Below are 12,959 nucleotides of genomic sequence, written 5' to 3' on the forward strand. Positions count from 1 at the left end.
AAGGGATCCTAGAAAGGACAGCAAAGAACTGTTAAATGAAGGAATGTCAGCCCAGGCACATTCTACCAATTGGCACCTTGTTGATGGCTATTCTGCCATTAATAGTCTTTTTAAATGCAACTTGGGATAACAGGGATTGCAGATTTAGATCTGGAAGGGATCTTAGAACCCCTGCCCTTTTGAAGACAAGGAAACTGAGGCCCAAACAGGGTAAGTGGTTTGCTCAACATCAGAGAGGTAAATATGGAAAAAAATAGTACACCTTCAGGCAAAATCAGTTTTTTTGTTACGCCAATACTAGAGGTTAATTCACTTCCACTATAGTACAACAAATGATAGTTGCTGTATCAGGGAGTTGCAAATTCTATCCTGAAACATCAATATTTTAGTATAGTGTTCCTCTACTCAATAATAAAATAAAATTATCAAATCTTTATTTACCAACATCAAATGCAAAGTTCTTTACAAAACAGCAGAAATAAGAATAAGTAAAACAGATTAAAACGGCCTCCCTCAACAGAGGTTTCTCCTAAGTCATATCTCCTGTACTGATTCAATGTACTCATTCCCTGTGACCCAAAACTTAGCATTTGGGAGAGAAAACGGTCACTCTCCTATTGTTAGGACATAATAATGTGCTGAACAATTTCCTAATTGTGTCTGACTTTGTTGCCACGATAACATCAAGACTGGAAGTCAATAGAGAAAGAAAAGGATACAAAAAGCCAAATTGACTCTGGTCATGGTTGCTTTACAAAATGGCAACATTATTGTATTAGAGGAGACAAGTGTTTCCCCACACTCGGTCTAGTATGAAATCTTACCATCTCTGCAACTGTATTATTTCTCACCTCAAAACTGATAGGAGTGGATAATCTTGAATGCTTCTTCTACTGCTAATATTCTATGTTCTCTATGCAAACATTTTATGTCCTAAGGGTTCTTACAACTGCAAATTGTCTAAGACTGAAATATATGATATTTATTTTCTAGAATCTAGAAATATAGAAATCTAAGGCTTCAAGGAATCTTGTCAATAAGGTGATGTTTTATCCTGTTAGTAGCTTATTATAGTCATGTCTAACCTTTATTGTAGCTAGCGAAACTGGCACAATCATTCAACTTTTAGTGAGTAAACATGGTGACCCACATGATATACTTTGTAATATTCATAAAGTTGCATGTAGTAATATTTCATTTTCTAGAGCCCTTACCCTTTAGGATTTTTTTTTAACCATAACAGGAAAGAAACAATCACCTTCACTTTGACTTTTGCTAATAAAACTTTTTGTTTATGACAACTGCCTTTTTTTTTAATTTATTTTAAAATATTTTGCCATGTAATTTACATGATTCATTTTCATTTCCTTCCCTCTTTTCTTCCCTCTCCCGGAGCCAACAAGCAATTCCACTGGGTTATACAAATGTTATCACTTGATACCTATTTCCATATTATTCATTTTCTCTATAGAGTGATTTTTTAAAGTCTAAACCTCAAATCACATACCCATATATATGTGTGTGTGTGTGTGTGTATGTGTGTGTGTGTGTGTGTGTGATAGATGATACATGACAACTGCCTTTTACAAAACAGGCCTTCATTCTAATTGGAGGAAAACAAAGAGTAAGCTTTTTTCAAAATATTATTTCTAACCACATGACCATTGTTTTTTAGGATAGATTCTTAGATCACTAGATTGCTTAACCTAGAAAGAAATCTTCAATAGTTTCTAGTCTGGTCCCATAATTTTATAGAGGAGGAAACTGAGGTCCAAGGAGGAGACATGGCTTGCTCAAGATTACTTAGCCAGTGACATGGCTGGAAACAAAGCTTGGCCGTTCCTACCTCCTTGTCTAATATTTTTTCCCCAGTATTTGATGCTACTTTCCTTAATTTCTTTTTCAGGTTACAAGACAATGGTCCCGTTTACAGGCCTCAAAGACATATTTGAACTATACAGATCATGTAACAAAAAATCAAAACTTCTAAATGAAATTATTTTACAGACAAGGAAAATAGCATCCCAAAGACTAAGTCTATTATTTATGTATATAAGCCAATAGTTGGATGAGGTTTGCTCTATTTGGAAAGCATTGTGATGAGTAAATCTAAGTAAAAACTAAGTAAAATTATAGTCTGGGAGAAATTGATTGTTGTCCTTAAAATCAAATTCTCTATTCTCTCTTTTTAAGGTTTGTTTCCTTTGATTGAACTAGATGGTCACCTTGGGCAACTTACTCTTCCATGTCCTTTGAGATCCTCATCTGAAAAAGTTAGGACATCAGTCTGAGTAACTTTTGTGTGTGTCATGAACCCCTTTGGCAGTCTGGTAAAGTCTATGGACTCCTCCAAATCATGTTTACAAAAGCATGAAATAAATCAATTATATCAAAATAGCAGTTGTCAAAATATTTTTATAAAGAAGTTCACAGACCCCCAAGCCAAAACCCCTTAGATGTTCTCTAAGGTCTCTGGAGAGTTAATTTTCTGGGATTCTAAATTCTTGTGTTCAGGAAGAGTAGGATTGTGGAGAGGAGGGCAATCCTATTCCATCAACATAGGAAATGGTTGAGTAGGATCAAATGTAGAAGATTTGTGTCTGTAGAATTGATAGAGGAGAGTAACCCTTATTAGATTTCATAATGAAGGACAATGTTGTTGCCCCCAAAACCAGTTTATCTTCAATCTTGTGAAAATAACAACATCCTACTTTTCCCCAGGGGTGGGTGAAGCAAACAGCTTGTTGGATGATCTGAGCCTCTTGAACTCTTTCCCAAATGTTTGGGGTTTGGCAATACAGTGCACGCGTTGCCCCAAGCATTTTTCCCCCTTTAATTTTTAAGCCCAAGTGTATTTTAAGGAAAATTGAATCCACATGCTCCTGATTCATTTACACTTAACTCATCACAACATTGTTTTGAAAGAGCCATCTAATGTCCAGGGAGCCCCTCGAGTCTTTGAAGGTTTTATGAGTCGCTCTGTGCCACATTTCAATGTGAACAAACAAGATCCAAGCCCTAGAGGTTTGAGTTTAGTTCCAAATATGGCACCTTGGAGGCCAATGGGTCTCTAAATCATCAAGACACATTCTTCTTTCCCCTTTTTTCCAGGAGCAAAATGAAACCTGATCCTTCCATTGTATAAAAGCTCAAGAACTCAGCAATGCCGGTTTGATTTCTACAAAGCAGTGACAAAGTGCACCAGTCCAAAATGGAAGCCAAATTTGATGCCCTTACCTCTCCTCACTGATCTGTATGGCTTGTGCAGAAGAGAAGAATCCATATGGACACAACTGTACTTTGGTTCTGGATCTTATTTGGATCTGGGCCTTATGAAGCTAAGATGTAAAAGGCATCTCTGAGGTAATCTAAGTCACCCTTCTCTTTTGATAGATGAGAAAAAGTGGCCTTGGCCAATTAGGTGCCTTGTCCAGGGTTACATAGGTAATAAGCATCAGAGGTGAGATTTAAAACCAAGTTCTCAGACTCCAGAGAAAAGGTTATTTCTACCACTCTACCCATACTTTCCTATTCTGTAAAATGAAGGGTTTGGATTAGCTGAGCTCTCCGATCCCTTCCAGCACTAAGGGCCTGTGAGTCTGATCTGAGTCTAGACAATGGAGCTGTACCAAAAGACAGCAGGGTGTGTGGAATGAAATGGTGAATAAACAAAATGTGTCTTTTCCAGGCTGTGAGTCTGGGATTTTCTCAACAGTTTTTTTTTTTAATTTTTCAGTAGAATTTGACTAGATGAGAGCAAATGGAAATAATTTGAAGGTGCCTGTTTTTAGTTTAAAACCACAAAAGACTATAAAAACAGGTAGACAGTGTGGACATCCTTTATCATTTAAAGGCATACAAAGATCCTTCCTTGGGGGAAGGAAAGTGTCCATGTAGAAGGTGAAAAGAGCTGAGCATGATGGCTCCCTGCTTTCTCTAGCTCTTATCCAAAAAACCTAATAAGGTAATATGGCCGAATGAAAATTTCATCAGCTTTAGAGATAGAATACTGGTTTCAGTATCTGAGCTGCTCATTGCCTCTTGGGTCATCTTTAGTCGACCTGATCCTTTCTGGGCCTCAGTTTCTTCATTTGTAAAATGAGGGGGGTTTACTACATAATGTCTAAGGCCCATTCCAGCTCTAAAACCAGTAAGATCTATCTCCCAACAAATTTTCTTGATCAATTCACTGATCAATAAAAATAACTCAAATCAGTGCTCCCCAACAATTTGATTGTGATGAATCTCCCAATAGAGCTCAAGACTTACCTGGCCCTGGCCAGTCTCCAAATTGGCCACCACCACCAAACTCCCAGCCTTCCTTGGGGATTGCCAGCCCATCACCATGCCCATCAACAATTAGAAATGGAAATGCTAGTCCTTCTTTATCCTGTGCCACAACCTAAGCCTGTGACTTCATTCATTTCTCACTTCTCCCATCTCACCCTACCATACTGATTAGAAGCCTTTAGGGGGACTAAAAGAAGTACCTGAGAAGAAAAACGTTTGGCACCTCCAACTTGAGATTTCTAATAAACAGAAAGGATGTTGTTGGTTGGATGACTAATTGAAGTAACATCCAAGAATACTTTGTGGCAAGGACTTGATAGACTTTCTGTCTTAATAAGGCCTATCATAATTTGGTTTCATTCTCACAGTAGATGATGTTGGGTACTGGAAAGGACTTTTGCCTTTTAGAAAATGGATCATAATATTTGAAGCTTAGAGATCTAGTTCAGTCCTTTCATTTTGTAGATTATATGACAGAATCCCAGGGAGATTAAATGATATGACAATTCATTGGCTAATTCTCAACCCGATGATTTGGCAAGTCATTAAATAACCAAACAAATCCATTGACTAACTGAAGGTTTAGCTTCTCTTTCCTCACTAAAAACTATTGAAAAATAGCAATTCCATAATTTATAAATAAGATATATACCTAGTGTCTAGTGATTTTTCTGTCCTATCACATAACTAAGGCTTAAGTAGAACTACAGCTGAACCATAAGGGCAAGTCATAGTGAATAAAGAAAGACAATTTTTCTCTTACTGAATCAAGTTGATGTCCCCTGCCTCCCAATCCTATTTGTGTAATAATTCTAGAGAATGTATGACTAATGGGTCCTTCCAAGATACACAGTGGGGTATAGTAGAATTTGAACTTGGATTCAGAAGACCTGGGTTTGAGTCCTGACTTGGTCTTTTTACTAACTGTATGACCTGGGAAGTCATTACATTGGACTTAGTTTTCTCATCTATAAAATGGGAATGATGCTTCTTGTATTCCATACTTCAGAGGATTGTTGTGACAGTTCTATTTTGTCCCTATTAAAGAGTTATATAAATATGATCAAGTTGATTGCTGGAGGATTGGTCATTACATGATGAATTTTTTCAGACTAGGCATCTTATGAAGACCATATGCTAACATATGGAAAATATTGCATCTGTAAAAGGAATACTCACACCAGGGGCCTGGAACCACCAATCCTGAAATTACTGAATTTAGTTATATCATCTTATACTCTCCTACAGTGGGTAGGAAAATTGTCTCTGAAAAATTAAAAATGAAATCAATTTTTAAGGACATATTGAAAGATTTGTATTCCACTTTCTCCCATTCCAAATTCTTTTTCTAATGGCCCAAGACAGTCAAGAAAGGATTTAACCATAAGACAAATTTAGGAACAAGTGAAACTTCTTTTATGGTTGACAATTCCAGACATGTTTTGAAACAAACTCTATAAAAATGCTTACATCCTGCCACAAATTGATTTTTATAGCCTTCTCAGTACATGCAAGAGCAAACTAACTACACCCAGCATCTCCACCAGTTCTTTGGGGCCATTGCAAAGCAGCACTTTAGCTCCAGACAAGAAAGGGAGGGAAGAAAAGGGAAGGGCTGAGCAGAGGAAAGGTGTTCACAGTCCTTTGCGTTATAATCATACCCTGGCCAAACCTAATCAAATAGAAAAGATAGAAATAACCAAATTTTTAAAAATCACCATTGGCATCAAATGGAGCCACATGATAATATACTTCCACATGTTTGTATCATAAAAAAAAAAACTCTGGGGAGGGAGGCAGAGCTTCCCTCAGAGTGTCATGGACCAGCAGGTCAACAGGATAATACTGATTTTGGAGTCAGAACTGACTCCTGAGCGAAACATTCAGCAGGAAAGGGATAAAGTTCCTTTTTTCTCTTTTATTTCTGGCATGTAGGAGTGTTAAAAACTCCAGCTTGGGACTCAGAATGGATGCTGTGACACATATATCCTCAGCCGGATGACAGAGCTGCCCCTGAAGTTGATGACAGTGTTTACAGTGATCATTTCCAAGTCCAGCTGGATGTCCCGGGGCCCCTTGATAGGGCGAGTCATCACCAGGGTGGCACTGATGGGTCCAGTTTGCTATAAAGAGAATAAAAATAATGACTGTGATAGTAATAACTTTCTATAGCACTTTAAAATTTACAAGCAATTTGTTCACAAGAATTCAACTTTATCCCCATTATAAGTTAAGGGTTTTGTTCTTGTTTTGTTTTTTTGGTTCATGGCTGCCCATGGTAAAAGAATTCATCACATTAAAACCAAACTACTAGTAATAAGCCTTAGCTAGATTGGACTTAAGACTATACTCAAAACTTTAATAGTTTGTTAAGACCTGCCAGAACTCAGCCTTTGAAAATATCACTTCCACACTATGATAGATATAAGAGTAGAAAACCAAAATCCAGAGATGCAAAGTCACTTGCCCAAGGTCACATACTCAAGAAGCATCCATTAGGTGCTAGGTACCATACTAAGTGTGTAATTGAAAAATCTGTTACCCTAAAAAAGAACTACATTTCTTGGGAGCCCACCAACTTCCTGTCCTTATGTACTTCCTGTAGACAGGGGATATTAGGCAGGGATGTGAAGGGTCCCGCCTCTTTATTTCCTGTCCCGAGCTGGGTGGTGGTAAGGCAGGTGTTTGAACTGGCTAATCAGCCATAGGCATATGGTCTTTATTTTGTATTCTCTTTATTCCTTGATTTCTAATGATCATTAATAAATCTCTTAAAATATAACATTTTTATTATTAACATTAATTTTAATTTTTACAGGAGATAACCAAAAAGGGGGGGGGGGCAAAATATAGTCCCTGCCCTCAAGGAGCTCCCATTCTAATGGAGGAGACAACATCCAAATAATTATGTACACATGAGATATGCTCAGGAAAAAAACTGGAAATAATCAACAGAAGAAAGGCACTAGAATTGAATTGTCAGGCATAAGATTAATAAGAAGTAATTCAGAAGGACCAAGTCCATAAGGAAGGTTCCTCTCCTAGGTTCTCTAGAGGTTGCTAAACAACAATAGCGGGGCAGAATAGGAAGAGCCTTGAATCAAGATATCAGTTCTAGAACCAACTCTGTTTTATGATCTTGGAAAGTAAATTAGCACCCTGAGCTACAGTTTCATTATATTTTAAAATAATGGAGATCAAAAAAGAGATAAATGGAGATTTTACAGATAGACAGAGAGACAGATAGATTGGATAGATAGATATAGATAGACAGATATTCAGATAGATAAATAGATAGATAGATAGATAGATAGATAGATAGATAGATAGATAGATAGATAGATGGATGGATGGATGGATGGATAGATAGATAGATAGATAGACAGACAGACAGACAGACAGACAGACAGACAGACAGACAGACAGACAGATAGATAGATAGATAGATAGATAGATAGATAGATAGATAGAAAGAATTAGATAGATAAAAACACATCCAAATGTGTGTGTATTTACCTAGAATCCTGTATATCTTATCAAAAGGAGGGAAAAGGGAGAGAGAAGAAAATGTGTGTATATTAAACTGGATAATATAAATAATAGTCATAGTATATAGGAAGCTATAAGTAGTTATTATAGGAAGATGGCAAGAGAAATGACAACACAAGGGAAAAGCAAAGGAATTACCAGGGAAATCCACTGCTTCAGAGATCTAGCCTAAAATGTACAAAGTATAGTTAACAAATAAAATAAACAAAAGGTCTTAAAGCAAAGCGATAAATTTGATCTTAGAGTCACCACTGAAATAGGAAGTGGGAAATAGGGGACATTACTGGAGTATGACTATGTAAGAGTGTAACTCATTTAAAAGGAATGAAATAAATAAAAAGGCAAGAAAGTAAGGAGGCTAATAGGATTGCATGCTAAGAAAATGAGATAATATTTGTAAAGTGCTTTGAAAACATTAAAATGCTATAGAAATGCCTGCTATTATTACTCCTACAACTCTCCATCTCTGATTCTATCTCCTTCCTTCCTGGAGACACAGTGATGTATGTAGTACATACTATTTCTATAGCATTTTAATGTTTTCAAAGCACTTTACAAATATTATCTCATTTGTTCATAGGAGATTTTTGTCGTTCTTGTTGTTTATTTGGGGTGGTGTGGGGGGGGAGGGGATTTGCCAATTAGATATGTCTAACTTGATGACCCCATTTGGGGTTTTCTTGGCAAAGATTCTGGAATGCCTTGTCGTTTTCTTCTCCAGCTCATTTTACAGATGAGGAAATTGAGGCAAGAAAGGGTAAGTGACTTGCCTGGGGTCACACAGCTAGTAAGTATCTGAGGCCCAGATCTTCCTGACTCCAGGCCAGTATTCTTTCTACTATGACACCTACCTGCCCCAATTCTGGGAATTAGTTACTATTATTATCCCCATTTTATAGTTGAGGAAATTGAGGCAGGCAGAGGGTAAATGGCTTTCCCAGGGTCACCAATTTAATAAGTATCTGAGGCCATATTTGATCACAGGTGTTCACCATTCCACATCTAGCACTGTCCTGCACCATCTAGCTGCCCCCCAGGAGTAGTGGGTGATCATGGCAAAGGGCAGAGAATAGAATTAGATCTCATTTTCAGATCACAAAGTGACTTCCATCACAAATCAGTGCTTCTTTTATGAAATGATATATCTAAGAGTAAGGGACAGAAGAAGAAAAAATGAAATGGTAAAAGATATATAAATGGATTATCAAAGAAATAAGATGAAAAAAGGGATTCAAATTTGGTACCCCAGAAACATTATCTTCATGAGGGAGTCAGAAAGAATAAAGAAAGATGGCGACCATAAAGTATGGGTTAGAAATCAGAATATACTAAAAAGAAAGAAAAATGAGGCGAGGAAAGCAAAGGAAAACTTCTTGGGAAAGGATATCACTAGAAAATGTTATGTAAAATAGGTTGGAGAGAATCTAAGATTTTGAACAACATGTTTAGCCAAGCATAATCTCCTTTGTTTGCCAAAGTGGAAATGTTTGCAACCTGAGAAGCAGTAGCCACTCTATCTTCAGAATTTGCTACAGAAGAAAAGAAAGTCAATCATAGCCTGACGTGAATCCTATATTTGGGGAGATCGGGTTTCAAAGGGTTCAGAGAGGTTATATAGAATAGGATGACCTAAGATACTATAACAGAACTCAGCCCAGAGAAAATAAATATAATCTGAAGAATAGAAGATAGATATAATTGAAGAAGATCTGTGAAGGTGAGAGAAAAGGAGCAATCATTTAAAGAAACTAATGTGGGTAACACAGGGAATTCATCAACCAAATTAAATCTTTTTGAAGACATTCATAGAAGACAGAAGGACAGATCACAGAAGAGAAAAACAAAGGCACAGCATGGTTCCATAAGAATACCATCAGGTATTTTAAAGCTCAGACCAATTATTCTTCTAGTTACGGAAGAAACTGGCAGATGTGATTACTGAGTCATTGTCAGTAATCTTCAGAATCAAGAAGAATGGGAAATGTGTTGCTTGACTGGAAAGGACAAAATAGTCTTCTGATTTTTAAAAGATGTGGGTTTGGCTTTCATTTCTGGCATGATTCTAGAATGTATTGGCAAACGGATGGTTAGTAAACACCTAGAAATGGAATCACTGGTCAGAGTCAGCATGACTTCATCAAGAATAGGTCTCACTAAGCTGAAGTCATTTCCTTTACTGACAATCACAAAACTATTAGATCAGGGGAATAATGTAGCTATACTTTACCCAGAAGTCAGAAAAACACTGAACAGAGTTCTTCATGCTACACTTTCAGACTAGATGGAAAAATGCAAATTATCTAGGATAATAAGATAGAGACTCAAAACTGAAAGGGATCTCTGACTAGACAATTGTCTAGTCCACTCTCCTTTTATAGGTGAAGAAATTGTGATCTAATAAGGCCAAGTGACTTGCCCAAGGGCACACAAATGGCAAATGTGTCAGAGCCGGAATGTAAACTCAAGGCTTTTAACTCTGATGTCAGTGAACTTTCCATTAGATCATAGTGTTGATTTAGAATTGATTGAATAGCTAGACCCAAAGAATAGTCATTAATGGGTTCTTAGCTAGGAAGGATTGGTTAATTGTTGTCCTTCATACTCAAAGAGAACCAAAATTATATCATTGGTGATGTCTTCTGACTTAAACATTAACTGGATTTAAGTGAGGCAGAATTATACAAAATTGTCAGCCTAATTTTCTTCTCCAGAGTCATCAAAGTTGCACTTCAAAAGTCACAATAACTAGTGATGACTCAGGATGCCTTCAGAAGACCTTCTTCAATGTCTAACCAAGCTCTAAACACTTCACAGCACCCACTTCTACCAGCTTAATGACCACTGCAACAAATTGTTCTCATCTGCCCCTTCTTCCAGGGAAGTCTTCACATGCCTGGGGTAGACATACCCCTCATGCACCAATGGGGTTGAGGCCTGTTGGTTATCCTCAAACTGGTTTAGCCTGCCTGCCAATATGATTTACCAGGTTTGGCCACTGTACATGCTACAGCTTTTTGGAGTCATAGGTGAGAACTGGGTGGCAAGTGGACACCAAAGAAGGAGAGCAGACCAAAGGCTTAACAAACTCTTACATCAGAAATACTAGTCTACCTTGAACACCCTTTTTATCCCAGCTTGGGTAGAAGATACTAGTAAGCTGTCCCAGTAATCTGTGCTTGACCTTTTGCTATTAAACATTTTTGTCAAAGTCTTAACATATATGTATAGATGGCATGGTCATTAAATTTTCAAATGGAAAAGCCATAGAAAATATAATAAATGGCAGAGTATAGATACATAAAAGACCTCAAGATAAGGCTAAATCTAATAAGATAATTTTAATAAGGATTGATAGTCTTATGCTTTGATTCAAAAAATCAACTTCGTAAGTAAAAGATGGGGGAATCATGGTTAAAGAGAAATTAATCCAAAAGAGATTGGAGACTTTTAGTAGATTATGATCCCGAAAATCTATCAACAATAAAATAGTACAATAGAGGAGGCAAAAAAAAATGCAAACAGATTTCATTGAGAGATATAGTGGGGGGAGGGTTAGGGTTATTTAAGTTACTAATCCAGCAAAGTATATCCTAAAGTGGAAACAACAGAGGTGCTACTGTGAGCCATGAGCAACAAGGCGAAGCTGAACACCATTAAATGTAATTGGGTAGTATTTAACAAAATAAATAAAAAATGAGACATGATGTCAATTTGGCATTATCTAAATAACTATGCTGCCCACAGGGATCAGTTCCTGAATTTGACACTATTGTCTAAAGTACTGAAAGAGTTGGCAAATGTGAATGTTGAGGCACTCTCTGAAACATCATGAGGAATGTGACAATACCACAATACTAAAGAACAGCAAATGTCTGAATTTTCAAAAAAAGTCAACTCGGGCATATTCAGAAGTGTCACATTACCAGAGCCTGAAAGTAGTCCTTGGTCACTAATGGGCCATAGGAAACATCGAAATGGTTTTCTAATGGAGAGCCCTAGGAACTTGCCCTTGTCTCTACTGTATTTTTTAACATTTTTATCAATCATTTAGATGAAAGTTTAGATAATATGGTTATTAAATTTGCATATGATAAATGAGACAAATAAAATGGAAGACTAAACATTTTCTATTATCCTCCCAACCTCTCAAATCTCTGCAAAACAGAAATTATATACCAAAGAAAAAGCAATTTCATCTGTCTCCATTGTCTAGGATGTTGGGAGCCCCCCCAAAAAAAGGTAAAAAAAGAAGCCATGAACTGATGCCTATACTGAGGTCACTAAGCACCCTTCCCCCTCTGCCCACTACATGACTGGCAGCGAGGCTGCACTAGCCAACCCAAGGACTAGACCCAATGGCTTACAACAAAACCCAATCCCAAGTCCTCATTCTCCCTCTCTCTCTCTCCAGTGCCTTGCAAGTCAGAGACTCAAACTTCTAATAACAAAAATCACCCCTTACTATATTGACACCAGTGTGGCAGTACCTTGAATTGCCAGGTCAGAGAACTGAGAACAGAGAGAAAAGGATGGCACATCCTCTATGGAAGTTATAAAGCACTCCTCTAAGTTTGAGGGGAAGAGCTCAGTATCTGGCCCCTTAAAAAATCCCTTGTAGTAAAGATCTAAATTAGAGAACCATGAATTGTTCAGTATTGGAGGTGGCTGAGATGCTTTGAGATCCAGTCCCTAGGGAAACCACCATCAGAGTCGGAAAGTGAGCAATAAGGAAGAATAAGAGTGAATGGGATAAATACTGAAATTACCAAAGATTCATGAGGAAGAAATCTCAAAGACCTTTAACATAAGCAGACAAATCAACAGGGACTATCAGAAAGAACTAAGGCCTCCAGATCTAGAAACTGAGTTGAGGCAATCAATGAATAAATATTGCAAAACAAATGAAGAACAATCCAATGCTTGATGATAATTAGGTCCCAGTGAATTTGAAAAAAAATGTGCAACAACAACACAATTACCAAATGTTTTTAAAGAAAAATGAAAACTATAAGAGTAAATATAATGGGCAAAATAGAGAAACTGGAATCTACAAGGGCAAGTCTTAACAAGGAAACAAAAGAGAGAACAATAGATTGGGAATGCAAATAAACAGAAGTAAG

General features: G+C 37.2%; 1 protein-coding gene across 4 annotated transcripts in view; it reads right to left on the bottom strand.

Moving 5' to 3' along the window:
* Positions 1-5,683: 5,683 nt before the first annotated feature.
* Positions 5,684-12,959, bottom strand: part of FBLN5 (fibulin 5) — a 149,720-nt gene continuing 142,444 nt past the window's right edge. For all 4 annotated transcript variants that reach the window (XM_001365148.4, XM_007472551.2, XM_016423296.2 and 1 more), the window contains exon 11: positions 5,684-6,413. In XM_001365148.4, the coding sequence (XP_001365185.2) occupies positions 6,252-6,413 (162 nt within the window). In that variant the 3' untranslated portion in view covers positions 5,684-6,251. The remainder of the gene's footprint in view (positions 6,414-12,959) is intronic.

This window comes from Monodelphis domestica, chromosome 1, assembly GCF_027887165.1.
Source record: "Monodelphis domestica isolate mMonDom1 chromosome 1, mMonDom1.pri, whole genome shotgun sequence".
NCBI classification, from domain to species: domain Eukaryota; kingdom Metazoa; phylum Chordata; class Mammalia; order Didelphimorphia; family Didelphidae; genus Monodelphis; species Monodelphis domestica.